The 17,175-nt window shown below is 45.9% G+C and overlaps 3 protein-coding genes across 3 annotated transcripts; 1 reads left to right on the forward strand and 2 right to left on the reverse strand.

Moving 5' to 3' along the window:
- Positions 1–566: 566 nt before the first annotated feature.
- On the reverse strand, positions 567–8,002 carry timmdc1 (translocase of inner mitochondrial membrane domain containing 1). Its single transcript, XM_076049400.1, has 8 exons — positions 7,870–8,002; positions 5,335–5,696; positions 4,549–4,714; positions 4,324–4,412; positions 3,948–4,015; positions 2,976–3,054; positions 1,416–1,526; positions 567–924 (listed from the first exon to the last, which is right to left on the reverse strand). The coding sequence occupies exons 2-8, from the start codon at positions 5,670–5,672 to the stop codon at positions 777–779; spliced, it is 999 nt and encodes a 332-aa protein (XP_075905515.1). The 5' UTR covers positions 5,673–5,696; positions 7,870–8,002; the 3' UTR covers positions 567–776.
- Positions 8,003–8,129: 127 nt separating this feature from the next.
- On the reverse strand, positions 8,130–11,788 carry poglut1 (protein O-glucosyltransferase 1). Its single transcript, XM_076049382.1, has 11 exons — positions 11,460–11,788; positions 10,790–10,880; positions 10,503–10,646; positions 10,042–10,177; positions 9,837–9,958; positions 9,699–9,758; positions 9,528–9,627; positions 9,362–9,420; positions 9,101–9,268; positions 8,873–8,929; positions 8,130–8,795 (listed from the first exon to the last, which is right to left on the reverse strand). The coding sequence occupies exons 1-11, from the start codon at positions 11,656–11,658 to the stop codon at positions 8,639–8,641; spliced, it is 1,293 nt and encodes a 430-aa protein (XP_075905497.1). The 5' UTR covers positions 11,659–11,788; the 3' UTR covers positions 8,130–8,638.
- A 751-nt stretch (positions 11,789–12,539) lies between these two features.
- LOC142903611 (calsequestrin-2-like) lies at positions 12,540–17,175 on the forward strand. Its single transcript, XM_076049357.1, has 11 exons — positions 12,540–12,892; positions 13,973–14,057; positions 14,281–14,381; positions 14,585–14,693; positions 15,252–15,325; positions 15,539–15,669; positions 15,747–15,792; positions 15,885–15,939; positions 16,028–16,128; positions 16,307–16,381; positions 16,463–17,175. The coding sequence occupies exons 1-11, from the start codon at positions 12,650–12,652 to the stop codon at positions 16,670–16,672; spliced, it is 1,230 nt and encodes a 409-aa protein (XP_075905472.1). The 5' UTR covers positions 12,540–12,649; the 3' UTR covers positions 16,673–17,175.

The following is a 17,175-nucleotide window of genomic DNA, read 5'->3' on the forward strand; positions in this document are numbered from 1 at the left end:
GCGGTCACGGTCCTCACACACTCCGCATCTCCTGCGACAACTACACGTCAGCGGCATTCGCACGTTTACATGCAGAACCAGATGAGCAATTTTTTTTTTTTTTTTTTTGGCCGTGTGCCCGATTTGTAAGCCAAGCAGAAAATGTTCACTTCTCCAATTTGCGTGAAGTGTCATCAGAATCAGAGTACATCGTGCACTTTTACACCTGAATTCATTTTGTTTCTCCCTCTCCTCCTTTGACCAGCACACAGTGCCCCTGCAGTGCAGCCTTACCTCAGTCTGCTTCAAAATGGCTATCCGGCTACAAGTGTGCAGTGGCGGCTGCTTCCTGGGCCTCAGCTGCTGTTGTGTCACGTCTTGTTTAGACCCGGGGAACCCATGCTACATTTGACCTAGTTGCCAAAAAGCCCAAAAGGCAGAGTCAAAAGCACACGGCACGCCAGGGAAACATGAAGCAGACACTCTCTAGCGTTTGACATAGTGACATTTCAACGGTACGGAAGCTTCTGGGCCATGACCCGACTGCAGTTGAGACACAAGGCAATGAGAAAAGGGAGCTACTGGACTTTTGACAGGTTGAATGAGGTTGTTTTATTGAGCATTCTTTGAGAGTATTTTGGTCAGCTAAAGAAAAACAGGTGGACAACAAGTAGACTTGAGCAACACCAGAACAATTCATGACAAGTCGCAGTGAATTCCAGGACGGGAACAGTTTCTCTTTCAGAACGTTGACGAAGTCCCACCTACAGCTTGAGGCATGTGACAGACGGCCGCTGTCATTGGCTGCTGGAGGGCTGAGGCGACTCCTTATTCTTGGGTGAACTGAGAAGCTCGTGGATTCTTTGGAGGTCCTCACTGGTGCTGTCAGTCGCTCTGTCGTGCAGATCGCCGATAAGTTCGTCTGTCAGCTGCAAACGTGCCGACCTTAGGAGTTCAAAAACAAGGGCTTTGGTTTCACAGGTCTTAGCTTTATTCCTTTTTGTTTTTGTTTACATTGGACATATGCTTACGTGTCTACATTTGACTCTACTTTTTTCGTTCAAATGTCGTGTTTTCTATGCATTGCACAGTTTTCTAGGTCACTAAACTAAGATTAGGAAACTTTACTGTTGTTGTGAGTACGAGTGCAAGTATTTCTGGCTAAACTGAACTGGCAGGATGTTTTCCCTGAAAACATGACTCAGGACATCGGAACTTACCCGTGTCTAATCTGGAACTGTAATAGTCAAGACGCAACAGTCTGTGGCGTTTTGAATGTACTATTATTACTTTTCTTCGAGCTTTTGCTTGGCTCTCTGACCAAAGCAGTTAACTGTGAACAACTGAATGTGAATTATTTCAAGCTACCGTGAATGTGTGTGGTGATTGAGGCTTTGCACAAGGCTGAGGAGGGCAGAGTCTGTCCTGCATCTCACCATTCTGCCAGCCTGAGCTCGTGCAGCTCCAGTCGCTCTTTCCTTCTCCTCTCTCTGACGTTCTCTCCACCCAGTGACTGCATGCTGATGATCAGGGCGCCAGTGGGAAGTCTAGGGAACAAACCATTAGATCATTATCCTCTAATTCATGTGGCCTGTAGCCGTTTTCCCACATCCAAACTCTAACAAATGAGAAAAATGAAATGCATTATGCATTGATACAGTGCGCCGCCAAAGAGTTTTGGTATGCATCCAACAATAGAGACACTGGGTGGGTAATTATTAGCGAGGGCTCTGAGATTCTGCAGTTATATAATTTGTTTTGTAACACACAACACCGCCACATGCCGGTTCTGTCAGAGCAGCTACTTGTAATTACATCAACCTCTGAACCAATGTAACCAATCAAGCAGAATCTGGAGCGCGACTCGCTTTTGATTTCGCCCCGCCTGCACCTGGCAGATCCCAAGCCGGGGCCCGTTGGCATAAATCAAACGCTCCAGGTGGCCGGACCCCCGGGGCAGACGGTTTGGAAGGAGGGGGAAGCGGCGGTGGCGGAAGGGAGCCAACGGGAGAGGAAGCCAGACTAGGGCCGGGCCGAGCCGGGCCGAACTGAGGCAGCCTGAGCCGATGATTGCAGAGATAATCCAAAACTTGGCCCCCTTCAGTCGGCCCCACCCTCAACGCCTCGCACTCGCTCTCCGTTCAAAGTTTGGCCCGGTCAAAAGTGGGATGAGAGGGGTGTGTGTGTGTGTGTGTGTGTGTGTGTAGGAGAGACGGAGTGCCGCACGAGTCGGGATCTGAGCGTGCGGTAGATGGAGATGAGAGGTGGGCAATGACGGACACGGTGAAAGTGGACCAGGGGGCAGCTGCGGCCTTGGCCTCGCTCCTTGTGCTCTAGTACCCAAAACATTGCTGTCTGTCTGTCTGCTGCGCACATGAGTCCCTCTGGCACTGCGGGGGTGGGGGGTGGGGGTTCAGCTGGGCGACAGAGGGCTGCTGCTGCGAGGGGCCACAGCTGGCTGCCAGAGTGCTCGCTGATGGTGAGTGCACAGCGAGGACCAAGGTGGGACACACACACACACACACACACACACACACGACTGACCAACGAGCTGCGTCTACACGAGGCAAACTACGGCCCGGGGGCCATACGGGGCCCGTTAAGCTTTGTAATCCAGCCCGTAAATACTTGAAGGAATGGTATTAAGAGTAAGTAAGTCATAAAATTGCTGTATTTCAGAGTCATTTCAATAAAGAGCAAAATATTGTGGGGCTTCAACGACACTGTTTTTGTTGTAATGTTTTTGTTCATTTTCAATTGAGATTAAAGCAACATGTTTTCTTCATATCCCATGGAAGACGTTTTCCTCCTATGAGGTGTCTCACCAAAACACTCCATCCATCTGCTGCTGCTCCGCTACCCCCCCTCTGGCCCATTTCACAACCCATAGTGGCTCCACCAGTTAAAAAAAAAAAGTCGGTCCACCCCTGGTTTACACGGAGGCATGTGAGCAGCAGGCGTGTCACAGTAATCAATGCATGTGATCAGGAGCTTACCCCAGCACTGCGCCGATGACCGTTCCCGCCACCAGACCCCTGAGGCCCAGGCTCAGTCGGAAAAGGCCTCCAGTCACAGCTGGAGGACACACACACACACACACACACACACACACACACACACACACACACACACACACACACACACACACACACACACACACACACACACACACACACAATGATGAGAAACGTTCCACGGTTTCTCAGTCCACAATCACAGTTTCAAATTACAAACACACGCTGTGCAGTGGGCATTAGCTTGCATTGATTTAGATCCAGGGACACAGGGATCCAGGGTCACAGGGATCCAGGGTCGAGGTGACAAAGCCGGTCGCCAACAGCAGACAGCGACTCTCTGGTATAGTGACTCTCAGGTAGAGCGACTCGCTGGTAGAGTGACTCTCTGGTATAGTGACTCTCTGGTATAGTGACTCTCTGGTGTGCATCCTTCACCTCTTTTGTTTGCTTCACTTCTCAGATGGTTTTTGCTATAACAGTCAGTTCTACAAGTCAAATGTAATCTTTGTGATGTCACAAAGGGCACTCCTACGCCTGTAAAACCCATCCTGGCTAGAATTCTGCAATTTCATTTTGCATCCAAAGCAACGTACAACCCGAGCAAGAACTTTAGCGAAGCTACCTTTTCTTTTGTCCCCTTGTTCTTTTCCAACACGATGCACGATGAAACAAAGCGCTGCTATTTTTTTTTTAATTTATTGGTTTTGGGGTGGGGGGGCTTAAAGTGGGCTAAATATGCTTCTTTCTGGAAATCTGTTGAACTTTTCTGAATATATATTGCCGTGAGGCCGCTTCACCTCGGCTTGGGAGATGGAAAATAAAGGCCTGGATAAAGGTTTGGCAAAAAAGATAAACAAAAACACATTTCCTGCTGGTTGAAATGTCACCAACCTAGAATAACCCTGCACTAAGGAGGGCAGAGGAAAAACACCACTGAAAGACAGATCTCACCTCCAGCTGCAGCATAATGGCCCAGCCTGAACTCGTCTGTGTACACAGAGAGACCCGTACTGACGGAACTGAAAAGGAAGAGAAACACATGAGAGGATTGCTGGTAATAAATACTCAATAAATCATTATCTATATCAGGGGAAAAAAAATATTATAAAAACCCCACGGTCACACGGCTTACAGAATTTGCATCAATTTAACTGTGGCGCTTTCATGAAGTTTGACTCCATCTTGAGCTACGCAATGACAAAAACACGGCTTTGTTCCGACTTTGGGACGTTATAAAAACACGGCTGACGGCCAATTTTGATATCAAAGTAACAGGGGGGAAAAAACGTGGATGACGCATGGGCGTGACTGTGGTCAGGTTTCTTACTTAAACAAGGTGACGAAGGCCGCCACTCTCCAGCTCCATCTCCAGCCGTATCTCACAAAGCCCCGGATTGCAGCGTTATGAGCAGAACGCTGACGAAGACGAAAAAAACAAAACAAAATTACAATTTCTGCTAATTCACTAACATAGCTGCATTCTAGCCGTAGCTGTGAAAATCATCACGAAAGGAAAACAACAAAAGGTTTGGAGCTCACGTCTCTCACCCACCACTGCGTCCACTCGGCTGGTGTAGATCTCTGCCTGGCTGTTCTGGATGTAGCTCTGCCTGGCGTGGCGAGCCGCTGGCAGGCCACCGTAGAACAGGCCGACCACACCAGCAGCTACGCCGCTCTTAAATATGTTGGTGAGCTCCTCTGGGTACTTCTGAGTTACGCTGAGACAGAGACATGTGCAACATTAGCACCTGGAAATTGTCAGTTGGGATAATTAGAAACTTCTGAAGTCCAAAAAGTAATTTAAGGGCATTTAGAATCTCTTCTTTAGAAAAATAAAAGATTACCAACTGTATTTATAACAGAAATAAAAATTCACTTATTATTTTCTTGAAGCGCTTAACATATGACAGATATTAAATGTAGAGAGTAGCAATAAACTCACTAAGTTGGGGATATTCATCTTCATGGTTATATTTTAGAAGACATCAAACGCACTGTGACCGCTGGAGGTGAACCTCAGTTGACCTTCTCTAAACATGTGCAACAGTTTAATGCTTATTGCATGACACGCTGCTCAGTGATCTGTGACTAGGCCACCACGCTCTTCATAATGCTGCTCACATTTTGGCATCATGACACTTCATTGCTGCAGCACCCTCAACTGTTGTAGGAACGTATTGGAAGCTTTTACTTCAATGCCCGACTTACATGATAACAGCACTGTTGAATTATCCTCATTCCACCTCAAAGTCTAATATCTCCATCTGTTTGGGGGGTATTCTACATTTCAAAACTTTACCACATATCATATTATCAAGAGCCAGCACCAAATACGAACTCTTTATCAAAGAGGTCTCTGATGCGGTCCCATCCTGTGTCAGGGAAGCGGGGCTTGCTTATGACGGCTGGCGTGGCGCTGGAAGAGAGGGAGGGTGCAGCAGCAGGACTGGTGGAGGAAGAGGAGGAGGAGGAGGAGGAGGAAGGGGATGGCATCTGTGTTGGGTGGGCTGCAGCCACATCAGCTGCATGGACCCTGGGGAGCAGGAGGCAGAAGGAGGGCGGAGTGGCGCTGTGGAAAAGGCCCCGCAGTAGGCCGGTGCTCTGCGCACCCCCAGGGGCTGAATCTGGCCAGCGCCTCCGGAGGACACGACCCGTTCTGGGCTGCTCGGGACGCATCACGCTTCAGCTGGCACCGGGCTGCTGTGGAGACACACCGACACATGGCTGAGGGGGCCTGGATATTACACTCAGCATCAACCCCGCCCACACGTCCACACACACTCTCTCTTTCAAGTTTCATCAAAATACACAGCCCTCTTTAGGCCGACGACTTCTTGATCTACTTTAGACCAACTTGGTGGATGTTAAATGACCTAAAATACACAATGGGTGGGGCTGGGGGGGTTGTGTAAAATAAAATAAAATAACAGCTTTAAATGCATACTGAGCATAAAATACTCCAGCAAGACAGATTTGCAAGTGTCTGGTGTGTGTCATGTTGAAATAAATCACGAATAATTTCAAAAGCTGAGATCAAATTCATATTGATTCAATCACAGTCTACACAGTCTTCCTTGGGAGTTGAGATGAAGCCTTCCAAGGGAAGCAACCTCATGCAGGTGCTGCGCTAACGAGGGGTCTGTTCGTCTTATCAGGCAAGAGGCCTGCAGGAGTAGGGCCAAAGCTTCAGACACTACACATGACAATTTAAGATTTAGTTTAGTATTGTCTAGATAAACACACATTCCAACTCTGGCCAGTAACTTTCCCATCCTTTCACCGTCTGTGTTACAATTGTCTCTTGTCCTCCTTCTATGGAATGTGCCTGATGACGAGACCTGTGGGTATGAGGAGGTGATGTTCCAACTATTCTCTGAGAGATTGTGAGAGCTACTGCGCATCTGGACACAACCTCCCCGGGCTTTCTAGACGCCTGTTTTGATACCTGACTTCTTTGTAATAAACCCGTTTTTATGCAACTGAGTCGGTGTCCACGAGGATTCCTTCAACATCCGCACTTCACTGCTGCAACCTGAAGAATCCACCATACACGTCAAAGACTACACGTATATTAATTAAAGTGTTAGGATTAAAAGTGATTAAAAGTCATTCAATAAAGAAAACATAAATGAGCCATTTTGAAGTTATAGCACTTCCTGCAGGGCTAGCAAACACTGCAGATCAATAATAGTGATTTTGCCAGGCAGCACAGGCAAACGTTCATAAGTCCAGGAAGTGACCAGTAATGACAAGGCAAAGACAGTGGTCACTCATACACAGCGTACTGTTCTTTGAGTACTCGGTTGAGTGGTTGCTCAAATAAGGCACTGTTCTTAAATGCTGAGTGTGCGGACACTCAACCAAAAGTCACTGTCCTTCATCCAAAGCATCGGAAGGAAGGGGAGTTTGACCTTTTCCTGTTTAGGTGGCGATTCCTCCTCCTTTCTCTTAATCTGTCATACTCTCAGGGCATCAACTGTTTCCATCCGGAGGGTCGAGAGGAAGCCAATCAGAGGGGTTAAGCTTGAACCATGACCCCCTCATTGCAACGGATAGGACTTCATCCTACATAAACTCGGACTGAACACAGGATTCTCATTCTCACTTGGGGAGGGGTCACCTGGAGACTTCCATCTCGGTTAATCTGGGGCTGCTCTTCTGACCATCCAACGGGGAATCCATGGCCATGATTGCTTGTTTTTTTTTCAGTATCAAACCTTTTTGAAACTTAGTATTTTTTGTACGATTCCTTCGTGGATTAACCAACACGCGACAAAAGCTAATTCAGAAGTACACATCGCGGCTCAGAGATTAGTACGACATAAAACTATACAAGTGGACAAACCAGGCTGGTAAATGTAACATTCTTCTTCTTATTTTTTTTTGTTGTTTAGTCATTAGTGGCGAAAAAGTGATCGTAAATATCCATAAATCGACCAACAAGAACAGGCCGGAGTTGCGTTGCACAGGTGTTCTTAATTACCATCACCAGTTTGAAGATGCGCACCACCAAACTGCAGCTCTCTCCGCTAATGCTAAGGTGGAACTAACGTTAGCGTGTACCCCGCTACAACACACGACGAGTACCTTTCCAATTCAACGTGACAATAAACGTTTCTGCATGAAAGGCATCTCCCTACCCGTTACACTACCCCCCCGCTAGCTGGGGCAACCGTAACATCTTTAATTTGACCGATAGTGGGCGCAACGTTGCCGACACCGGCATGCTATTAGCTTCCCGATGCTAAAAATACAATAATACAGCTTACTGGTGCAACAAAACGAGTTGCCCAAAATGTCAGGACTTTTCAACCAGTCACTGCCAACCTAACAGTCAGAAAAACACAACTGTTATTACAAATGCAGCCCATACCTGCGGAAAACACTATCGCCCTTCTGCAGACTTCAGCGTTGATTGACCGACAACGGACGACTTTCCGGCCGCTCACCTCAGAGGTGAGCGCTGTGACGAACAGCGTCACCAGCCGGTCGGAGGGCTGATTGCACACTCCATGTGCACCGTTCATTGAATCGAAACATGTTTGGAAGTACACGAGTGAATGAAATTTCTTAAATGAATGTTGCCTACAGAAAACTCAAAATTACATAAAATAAAGGAAAATACTGGGGATATTCTTAAGAAAAACAGTCTTTATTACTAAATACCCAAAATAGCTGTATTAACACTTAAAATTACAGACATTCATAGAGGTTTCTGCTCCAACCATTTCAGAGAGTTGGGCCATTTCTGTCAGCTCTTTACAATCCTTGTGATAATCTACAACTGCAATGTGAATACTACAACATATTCAGCATGCTTAGTCGCAAATTATTGCTGCTACAGACAAATGTGATAAAGTCATTACTTAGTGTTTTTGGCGTCAACGTTTCACTTTCTGAAAAATACATTTAACGGATTTTTTTAGTGACTTCAGGAACTTCCTGCAGCACCTACACATTCTTCCGTGTGTTCAACTGTCCAGTAGAGGGCACTGTAAGAAAGCTGATGAACTATGTTGCAAATCAGCAGCAGTACCAATAGTGTCATCGACTGAAACCAACTTTCTATTGCTAAATCTGTTTGTTAGAAAATATTTGGTAATTTTGAAACTGAATTCTAACTAATACTAAACAGCTCCTCTTCATAACTCCGTCTTGCTCGGTCTGTGGACGATCTGGTTGTAAGCACTCTTCCTTTTGGGCTTGTAGGTGAGGAGGTGGCTGTACTCGGTGAGGAGCTTCTCCCAGTAGCAGGAAACGTCCTGCATCCGCAAGTGCTCCACGATGAACTCCTTCCCCCTGTGGCAGGCAATCAGACTGACTGTACATACACACTAGCATCTGATGATGAAGGGAACACTTTTATTTAACATTACCTCATGGCAATCTCCTGCGCAATGGCGTCATTGTCTTTGGCGAACTGTAAAAGTTCCCTGAGGAAGTGAAACGTGTTAATATCGATCGGTCTCTGCAAGTTGTTTTTATTTTTTTTTTGCCTGTTCCACATTTAGTCGTGTGTACCAAACATGTTGCGTTGTGTTGGCTTTAGCAAACATGGTAAAGCCAGCAGGATGAAAAAGAAAGGTGAAATTGACTTCTGGTACCTGATGTCAGAGAGGTCCTGCTGCACTGGGATGTAGTGGACCCAGGGTTTGAGCTGGGGGTAGAAGAACTCCTGCCATTCATCCCCCACGTGGAACACCAGGGAGCCGCACAGGAAGAGATGCTTGAAGCGGAAGCTGGCAGCCACACCTCGGAAGTTAAATAGATATCTAAATGGATCCAAAAACACAGGTAGGATGGGACATGTGGAAGTGCGCCAAACAAACAAAGGGCAATATATCCAAGAGTAAAACTTCAGTCACTTGTATTTGCAGTGGTCAACCAGCGGGATTTCCTTGGCTGGGGGTCTCCCCAGTGTGTCCTAACAGAAGAGAGAGCATGCATGTCAGCCAAAGTGAACAACACACGCGCTTCAGGTCTGTTGCCATATCTTTAGAATCATCAGAAAAGCATCGCAATGGTTCAAACCCGTTCAGATTTCCAAGCCTGGTTTTTCGTATACTCTGCGTCCACCAGCTCAGGATCTTCTCTGGACAAAAGAATCAGAGGGTCGCGCTCTGCGCTGGTTCTGTCCGAGGAGAGCAGACAGATCAGTAAAAGCAGCTAAAGCAGTAACATAATAAATGAAATAAAACTGACCTGGATCCTCTAAAGAATCCTTTGGACTCCTTCTTCTTCCAAGGCCAGCGAGCTGCAGAACTACCACAACACCAAGTAATGTGAAACACAAGCATGGGAAAAACTGGCTGTAAATGCACACATGTGGGTGGGTCTTACTTTCTCAAGTCATCCCTCATTAGATCCCATCGGCCCAGTCCAGTGGGATATATCGGCCACACAGCAGGCCCGCCCTCCCAAAAGGTCCACGCCGGGTACATAATGTCCTGATAGTCTGGCGTCTGCACAAGTCAAATGAAATCAAACTTACTTGGAGGATTCGATAAGCACTGGAGTGCCTGCGAGCGAGACGCTGGTGTCTGACCTTACTGAAGGAGAAGACAGGCAGCGTGGGCTCCACCCATTTGGGCACTTGAGGATAATCTCTGACATTAACCACCATCTCCAAGTCGGGCAGCCTGTCTATCACCTCCAGGATGAAGTGTTCCACCCCGCTGCACCTGAAGATGATAATAAACAGTGTAGTTGCAAAACAAATGTGCACATTTGCTCTATTATAGTGGTGCCTTGTAATCAGATATGACAAAGAACCAGCATGGGTTTCACAAAACTGAGCCACAGCAAGCATCCTTTTTAGAATTATAATTAGAACACCTTTATTAATCCCATGTTGGGGAAATTCACCAATTACAGCAACAAAAAGTGGTGCAAAGAGAAGAAAAAAATTATAAAAACAAGATATTTACATGTTATGAACAGTTTGATTATTTACAGTTATCTACATGATGCTTGATTGTTTCATTGCACATTTATGAAATGCCTCACCTGGCAGGAAACATACAGTTGTGCTCTCTGTACAGCTTGTGTCCAATGACCTGGTAGTGAGTGCCCACTCCTCTCTGAACAGTCTTGGCCATAAGGTCCTGGGAGATTTTCCCTTTAAAAGGCTGGAGGTCATTTTGGAGCAAACTGCATGCAACAGGTGGTGAACAAGAGAAAAAAAAAAACCAACAACCATGAGAAAAACCTACAGACTGCCAAGATTGGATTTGTTGGTGGCACATCACCAGGTAAGTGGCTACAGGAAGTGGCCCCAGAAAGGTGACACACACCTCAGGTGGCAGCTGCAGTTTGCAGAGCTGCATGGAGTGTACCCTTCTACTGCCACAGAAACAGTCTCTTCGATCTTCTTCCACCGTTGCTCTGAAAAATGTCACACAGCATTTTCAAAAAGACCCGCAAACGTCACATTGTATTGTACGCAACATTGTGAACATAGCATTTCAGTCGGATATGCTTTTGCAGAAGCTGGCCAAACCAACGTGATAGTATTTTGGTTTAGTTTATTTATTTTTAATAACTTGTCTGTTTGTATCTGAAATAGTCGAAAATAAAGTTTGTTTTAATGTTGTTGGGTTTTTTTTAAGCGTCGCAGGAGCTACACAGGCGCGGTGTGAAGTGCGCATGCTCTATGGGCCACCGAATGCGGAAGCATGAACTTTTCGCCGTCAATTTTCAATATCTATTCACTATCAAACTTTTGTTTGGCGTCTGCGCTGGTTGAGCAACTACATTAGAATGAATGGGCCGCCATGTTGGATCCCGGGGGCTCGGTCCAAACAGTCGCTGCTGTTTGCTCCGAGTACCGAGTACTGTACTCGTGCCACTGCAGACAAAGAAAGCCTTACTATGGAGGCTATGAGTTGGCTTTACTAGTGAAGGAACGCTGCAACAGTGACGACGTGGAAGCGAGGCACAATGCTAGAGTTTAATTTCTCTTACCGGTGGCCGAGACAGAATGTAATCCGTAGAACTGCAGCAGTGCCAGAGTGAGTAGCATCCGTGCGGAGTTCCAACACTGCCAAGAATCCCGTGAACGCAACTCGCAGCCGTGAGCTTTGGCGTCACCTTTCGATAGCTTTTTTGTGACCTGAATTTCTGCTCCCTCGCCAGATAGTTTAACCCGACAGGAGGAAAACATGCTTTAGCGTGCACAGAAACCGCTCCACGCTGCTCGATTTCTAGTTTAGTTTCTTTTTTACGAGGATGGCTCTGTCAGAAAGGGGACGGCGTGCCGATCTCCATTGTATTCGGATACGATTGGTTGAGTGGCTTTGCCAATAGGGCAGCGAGATACGGCAACCCCACTCGGACAAACCACACACGCCTGAATAACTGTGGATTGCGATTCGAAAATGTCTTGGTTGTTTTGCAAAGAGTCACACAGAGGACTTGTGAGTCAATGTCACTTTGTCTGAGGGTGTTTCTTGTTTCTTTCATCGCTGACATTAAATAATGGTGATCATTTTTCTTAACTTTGGATCCTGTTGTACACATAGACTGGACATTTTTTCGTTTTTTATTTTGGAAAACAGTTTTCTTCTTCTTCCAGATGTAATTGTTTTCCCTGATAATCTTAGTTTAAAAAAAAAAAAAAAAAAGCTAGAGCAAAAAGTATAAGCTGTTACCTACATTAACTGATGTTTTTGTAACTTCGATCATGTATTTATATTGATTAGTTTGGTAAATGTCTGCCCTGTATGAATGCTCTCACATACAAAGGCTTGCTAGAGACTTACTTTGAGATATATTGCTCAAGCAAAAGCTCAATTTTAATTCTGAATGCACAATGCAATCGCATGTTTGTTCATCATCCCAGCATTAGTGCTCTACTTTCTGAATTATTTTCAAGGGCAAAACTACAGAGACTACGTCATGGATGGATGGCTGGGCCTGTGTGTGTGTGTGTGTGTGTGTTTTTGGTAGAGAAGGACAGCTAAAAAAGGAAAGAGAGATCATCCTGGGGGATTGGAGTGAGTGAGAAGAATGAAAAGGGAGGAGACAGAAGACAGGTAGGCAGACAAGGCAGAGCTAACAGCAGAGACATTGCAGAGGAAGGGGCAGTGAGAGCGTGTTGGTTTTGGAGGATATTTCTGCTTGCCCGACAAGTCAAAACAATCAGCCCCACCACGATGCAGCGGTTGTGCCTCACGTTGCTGTCCAGCCTGTGTCTCTGCTTGGTGTCCATCTGCGACGCAGAGGAAGGTCTCGAGTTCCCCAACTTTGACGGAAAGGACAGAGTGCTGGACGTCAACGAGCGCAACTACAAGAAGGCTCTGAGGAGGTACGACATGCTGTGTCTGTTCTACCACGAGCCGCTCGTGGCCAACAAGGGCATGCAGAAGAGGTTCCAGATGACGGAGCTGGTGCTGGAGGTGAGGAAGAGGGTCTGAAGAGGAAACGCCGTGGGTGGAGGGTCTAGATCTACTTCAAAAATATTAAATGCGGAAATAATTCTTAGAAAAATTCCCACAGGCGTTGAAGTTGTACATTTTTGATTGTGGATTCATTTGATTGATGTCAAAATGGGTTGTGTAAGATTGAGGTTAGAGTCCTTGGTGACATCACAAAGGGCTGTTTCCTGAAAGATGTGATTTAGTGCACACTTTCTGAGAAATTAAATGAGCAAAAGAATTAATCAATAGACTTTTCTTTCCTGTGAGTTAACAGAGAACAGGCAAATGTTGTTGGAAGCAATTTTCTGATTTACTAATGCATAATAAAGGACATTCAGTTTTCCTAATCCATTAAACGCATCAACCAATACCAGTCACACAACCAGTGGAGACCACAAACGTGGATTCTACCAAGCAGCCAGGCTTTGTGTCATAAAATGTCACAGAATAATTTATGTTGAATAGTTTACCTGTCTCCCTGTTTTAACAGCACAGACACGGCTTGAACAGTATTTCTGAGAGTGGTTTGCGGAATCATTGCAGGCACACTGGGACTTTTTTTTTTTTTTTTTTTTCCAATTCCCATTCCTCTCCCTCCAGGGACCATTTCTAGGCCCTTGACTAATTATAGCTTGTTCTATAAAACTCTGTTGCGTGACTGTGAACCAGAAACGTGAGATAAGTGGATTGGTTTGAAAATTCACACAGTTTGTCAAACAGCAAACCATCCTCAACTCTGCAGTTCCAAATCCGTATTTCGCTCCTTCAGCAGTACTGAATTATGAATTCCCTCGAATTAAAGGACCCAGTGGGTGATACAGCCCTTCAGTAACAACATGATGCATGGACTGGGATAGCAGCAGATGTGGATGGCAGTTGAAATGTTACTTCTAGATGTGCTTACCTACGTGCAAAACGCAGACCAGATGGTTTTAAAACTTGGATTTTAAACCAAGGATTTCAAAAGGAAGATTTTCAGTTATGCCAGGGGCTCTTTGAGACATTGTTGGCAAAGATTGTGAGCCATTCTCACAGACATTTGTCTGTGTGAACGTTCAGCTCACTGCACAGGTCCTGGAGAACAAAGACATCGGGTTTGGGATGGTGGACTCGCAGAAGGATGCCAAAGTGGCCAAAAAACTTGGTAAGTCCTGTGTCACAATCATACCATCATCCTACAGTGCCACATCTACAAGTCAAGTGTAAACTCGTGTTTAACATCGGAAATGTTTACATCCTTCATGATGTCGCAAAGGCCCAGTTTCAAGAAACACTTTTTGACACGCAAGAAGTATTCAGAAACATTGGTCAAAGTTTTCTTAATATGGGACCATAAAAAACCCTCCTCTAATCCTGCTGTTTGGAAGGTCTGGAGGAGGTGGGGAGCCTGTATGTCTTTAAGGACGACCGCATCATTGAGTTTGATGGGGAACTCTCTGCTGACACACTCGTGGAGTTCCTGCTGGATGTGAGTTTACAATCCTTCATGTCTGTGATAAAAATCTCTTTATCACAGTCTCACGCCCTGTTTTTACAGCTTTGATGTTATGCTAAGCTAACAACCCGTTATCTATAACATTGATATCCCCCTTTACTCTTTGCGAAAGAATAATTCAAAGGTATTGTTTCATGTTCAGCTGCTCTTGCTCTTTGTGCTACATCGCCCTCTAGGTGTTGGAGGACCCCGTGGAGATGATTAATAATGCCATGGAGCTAAGGGCCTTTGAGAGGATGGAGGAAGACATCCGCCTCATTGGCTACTTCAAAGGGGAGGACTCATGTCAGTCCACCAGCAAACTCAGTGATGCATTAGTGGTCTCATTAACTAGTCCAGACGGTGGGGAAATGGACTGAAAATACATCTCAGGCCCCCAAAGTTATCACTCTGTACTCCCAGGGCGCCAACATGACCGTGAGGCTAACGGCCACTGAATGTAGCCCCACTAACTGCTTCGCTGGTTCCAGACGGTGGTGCCCTCTGACTCTCAGGAGGGCCTTGAAAATAGTGTCGAGTTCTCTGTCTTAATAGGTCAAACTGTGAGATATATATTAATTGATGTGGTATGATGAGATGTGATTTTACATTTTTCAGAGATATTTATGGCAAACTTATCTGAAGCAGGACCAAAAGCAATGTGCATGACATAAGCTTCATTTTTTGGGGGGATAAAAACAGTTGTATCATCATGGGAAATTGAAAGAAGAGTATTGCTTTCCCCGATCACATGTTGTGCCTTTGACTCTAAAGAGATTATAATCCACACATTCTTGATGTCTTGTGTTCTTCCGCTGTCATCCTCTCACATTTGTCATGGATTTCTTTCCCCTTCATTCCCAGACTTTAAAGCTTTCCAGGAGGCTTCAGAGCGTTTCCAACCTTATATCAAGTTCTTTGCTACATTTGATAAACCTGTGAGTAAAATAGAATACTGCCCAATCTCATATAAGCACAACCTATTTGGGAAATTATCACATTCCTCACACAACATCATTTAAAAAAAAAATCTATTTAAAAATCAGTGTGAAGATGGCTGAATGTGTCACCTTGAGAGGCTTGCAGGAGTGGTATTACCAGTCCAGAGGACATTTGGTTGATTGAATTGCATGGCATTCCTGATGTTTCAGATGGCCAAACACCTCTCCCTCAAGATGAACGAGGTGAATTTCTACGAGCCGTTCATGGAGGAGCCTGCCATCCTGCCAGGCAGGCCTCTGTCAGAGTTGGACATTGTCGAGTTTGTCAACCAACACCGGAGGTCTGCTGTTTATCTTCTTGTCAGGATGGATGCAATTTAAACCTGGCAGTGTTTCATGCACACGTGATTATTTTCAGGGCTACCCTGAGGAAGCTACGAGCAGAGAATATGTTTGAAACATGGGTGAGTAGAGTTGCATTCATCACACCAATGAAGCAACCGGTGATTTTACGGTTTAACATCATATTTTTTTTCTCTACAAACACAATTTCCAGGAGGACGACATGGACGGTATCCACATTGTTGCCTTCGCCGAGGAGGAGGATCCAGGTTTGTGTGTTTGCTGTTGTTTTTTTTTTTAAACTTTCTCAGCAGTTGTGACTCACAAGTTCACAATCGCCTGGCGCTTTGCCCCCAGACGGTTACGAGTTCCTAGAGATCCTTAAAGACGTGGCCAGAGACAACACCAACAACCCCGAGCTCAGCATCGTCTGGATCGACCCAGATGACTTCCCTCTGGTATGTCACAGTTTTGAGAGGTTCCATACTTACTTTGCTCACTCACTTCTTTGGCTAAAAGGTGCCGTAAACAGAGGGCTAATTGTGAAGATCATTATTCAGAGCTGCTCCACTAGAGACCAGGGTGGAGCATCAATATCTGAAAATGGGCTAACTTGTTCTCATCTCACTTCTCCAGCTGACCACGTACTGGGAGAAGACCTTCAAGTTGGACCTCTTCAGACCCCAGATTGGCGTGGTCAATGTCACCGACGTAAGTCACAAAAACAATTACACATCCACGCCAGTTCTCTTGCTCGCCCTGACATTGAATTTCCACCACGCTGCATTGCAGGCAGACAGCGTGTGGCTGGACATGTCCAACGACGAGGACCTGCCCACTGCAGAGGAGCTGGAGGACTGGATCGAGGACGTCCTGTCGGGCCGGGTCAACACGGAGGACGACGACGAGTCCGCCGGCGACCAAGACGCCCCCGACAGCTACATGGCGGAGGACAGCGGCGAGAGCCACGACCCCGAGGAGGAAGACGACGGCGACGACTGATCCGCACATTAGCCCCCGTTAAGATACCCCGTGTGTTGAATGTAGAACTTCTAGACAGTCGAAAGGCGTAACTTACATGAAGCTGTTGGCCCAGTTTGTGATGAAGGTAGCACAGTGCCTGAAGCTGTGAAGGATCAAGATAGTAGCACCACCTAAAACTGTTTCAGTGTCACATTGAAGGTGAAAAGCGCAGCCGCAACCGGCAGCGTTTTTCAGGTTTCTTAGTTTTCATCCTGCGCTGCACAGCGAAGCAGGAGCCGTTGCATAATTGCCATGTTGCTATGAGCAAAACAGCGTTTGGCATAAATATTCTAGTGACTGGCCAAAGCACAATTAATATCAAGGGGCTCAAGACTGTCAATATTAATGAGACAGAAATCCGATAAATCAAAAAAGCCCATGTGTAACATTTAAATGGGTCTATGGACCGCCCCCAAAAAAAGTGTGATGTGAATGTGTTTTAGCGCAATCAAGTTAATAAAAATAACTGCCAGTTCTTTTCA

This window comes from Nelusetta ayraudi, unplaced genomic scaffold (genome assembly GCF_046127955.1).
Source record: "Nelusetta ayraudi isolate G7.1 ecotype Tasmania unplaced genomic scaffold, CSIRO-AGI_Nayr_v1 ptg000114l, whole genome shotgun sequence".
In the NCBI taxonomy this organism is placed as follows: Eukaryota; Metazoa; Chordata; class Actinopteri; order Tetraodontiformes; family Monacanthidae; genus Nelusetta; species Nelusetta ayraudi.

What these genes read in the sequence shown, in the direction of transcription:
- timmdc1 (XM_076049400.1), bottom strand. Translation starts at nt 5,672, where the DNA reads ATGCGTCCCGAGCAGCCCAGAACGGGTCGTGTCCTCCGGAGGCGCTGG. An exon ending in GCCTTCGTCACCTTGTTTAA is followed by an intron (nt 4,016 to 4,323) that starts GTAAGAAACCTG and finishes CTTCCTTTTCAG; the next exon opens with TTCCGTCAGTACGGGTCTCT. An exon ending in GTCATCGGCGCAGTGCTGGG is followed by an intron (nt 1,527 to 2,975) that starts GTAAGCTCCTGA and finishes TTTGTTCCCTAG; the next exon opens with ACTTCCCACTGGCGCCCTGA.
- poglut1 (XM_076049382.1), bottom strand. Translation starts at nt 11,658, where the DNA reads ATGTTTTCCTCCTGTCGGGTTAAACTATCTGGCGAGGGAGCAGAAATT. An exon ending in ATGAGGGATGACTTGAGAAA is followed by an intron (nt 9,759 to 9,836) that starts GTAAGACCCACC and finishes GTGTTGTGGTAG; the next exon opens with TTCTGCAGCTCGCTGGCCTT. An exon ending in GTTGACCACTGCAAATACAA is followed by an intron (nt 9,269 to 9,361) that starts GTGACTGAAGTT and finishes GGATCCATTTAG; the next exon opens with ATATCTATTTAACTTCCGAG.
- LOC142903611 (XM_076049357.1), top strand. Translation starts at nt 12,650, where the DNA reads ATGCAGCGGTTGTGCCTCACGTTGCTGTCCAGCCTGTGTCTCTGCTTG. An exon ending in TGACGGAGCTGGTGCTGGAG is followed by an intron (nt 12,893 to 13,972) that starts GTGAGGAAGAGG and finishes GTGAACGTTCAG; the next exon opens with CTCACTGCACAGGTCCTGGA. An exon ending in CTTCAAAGGGGAGGACTCAT is followed by an intron (nt 14,694 to 15,251) that starts GTCAGTCCACCA and finishes CTTCATTCCCAG; the next exon opens with ACTTTAAAGCTTTCCAGGAG.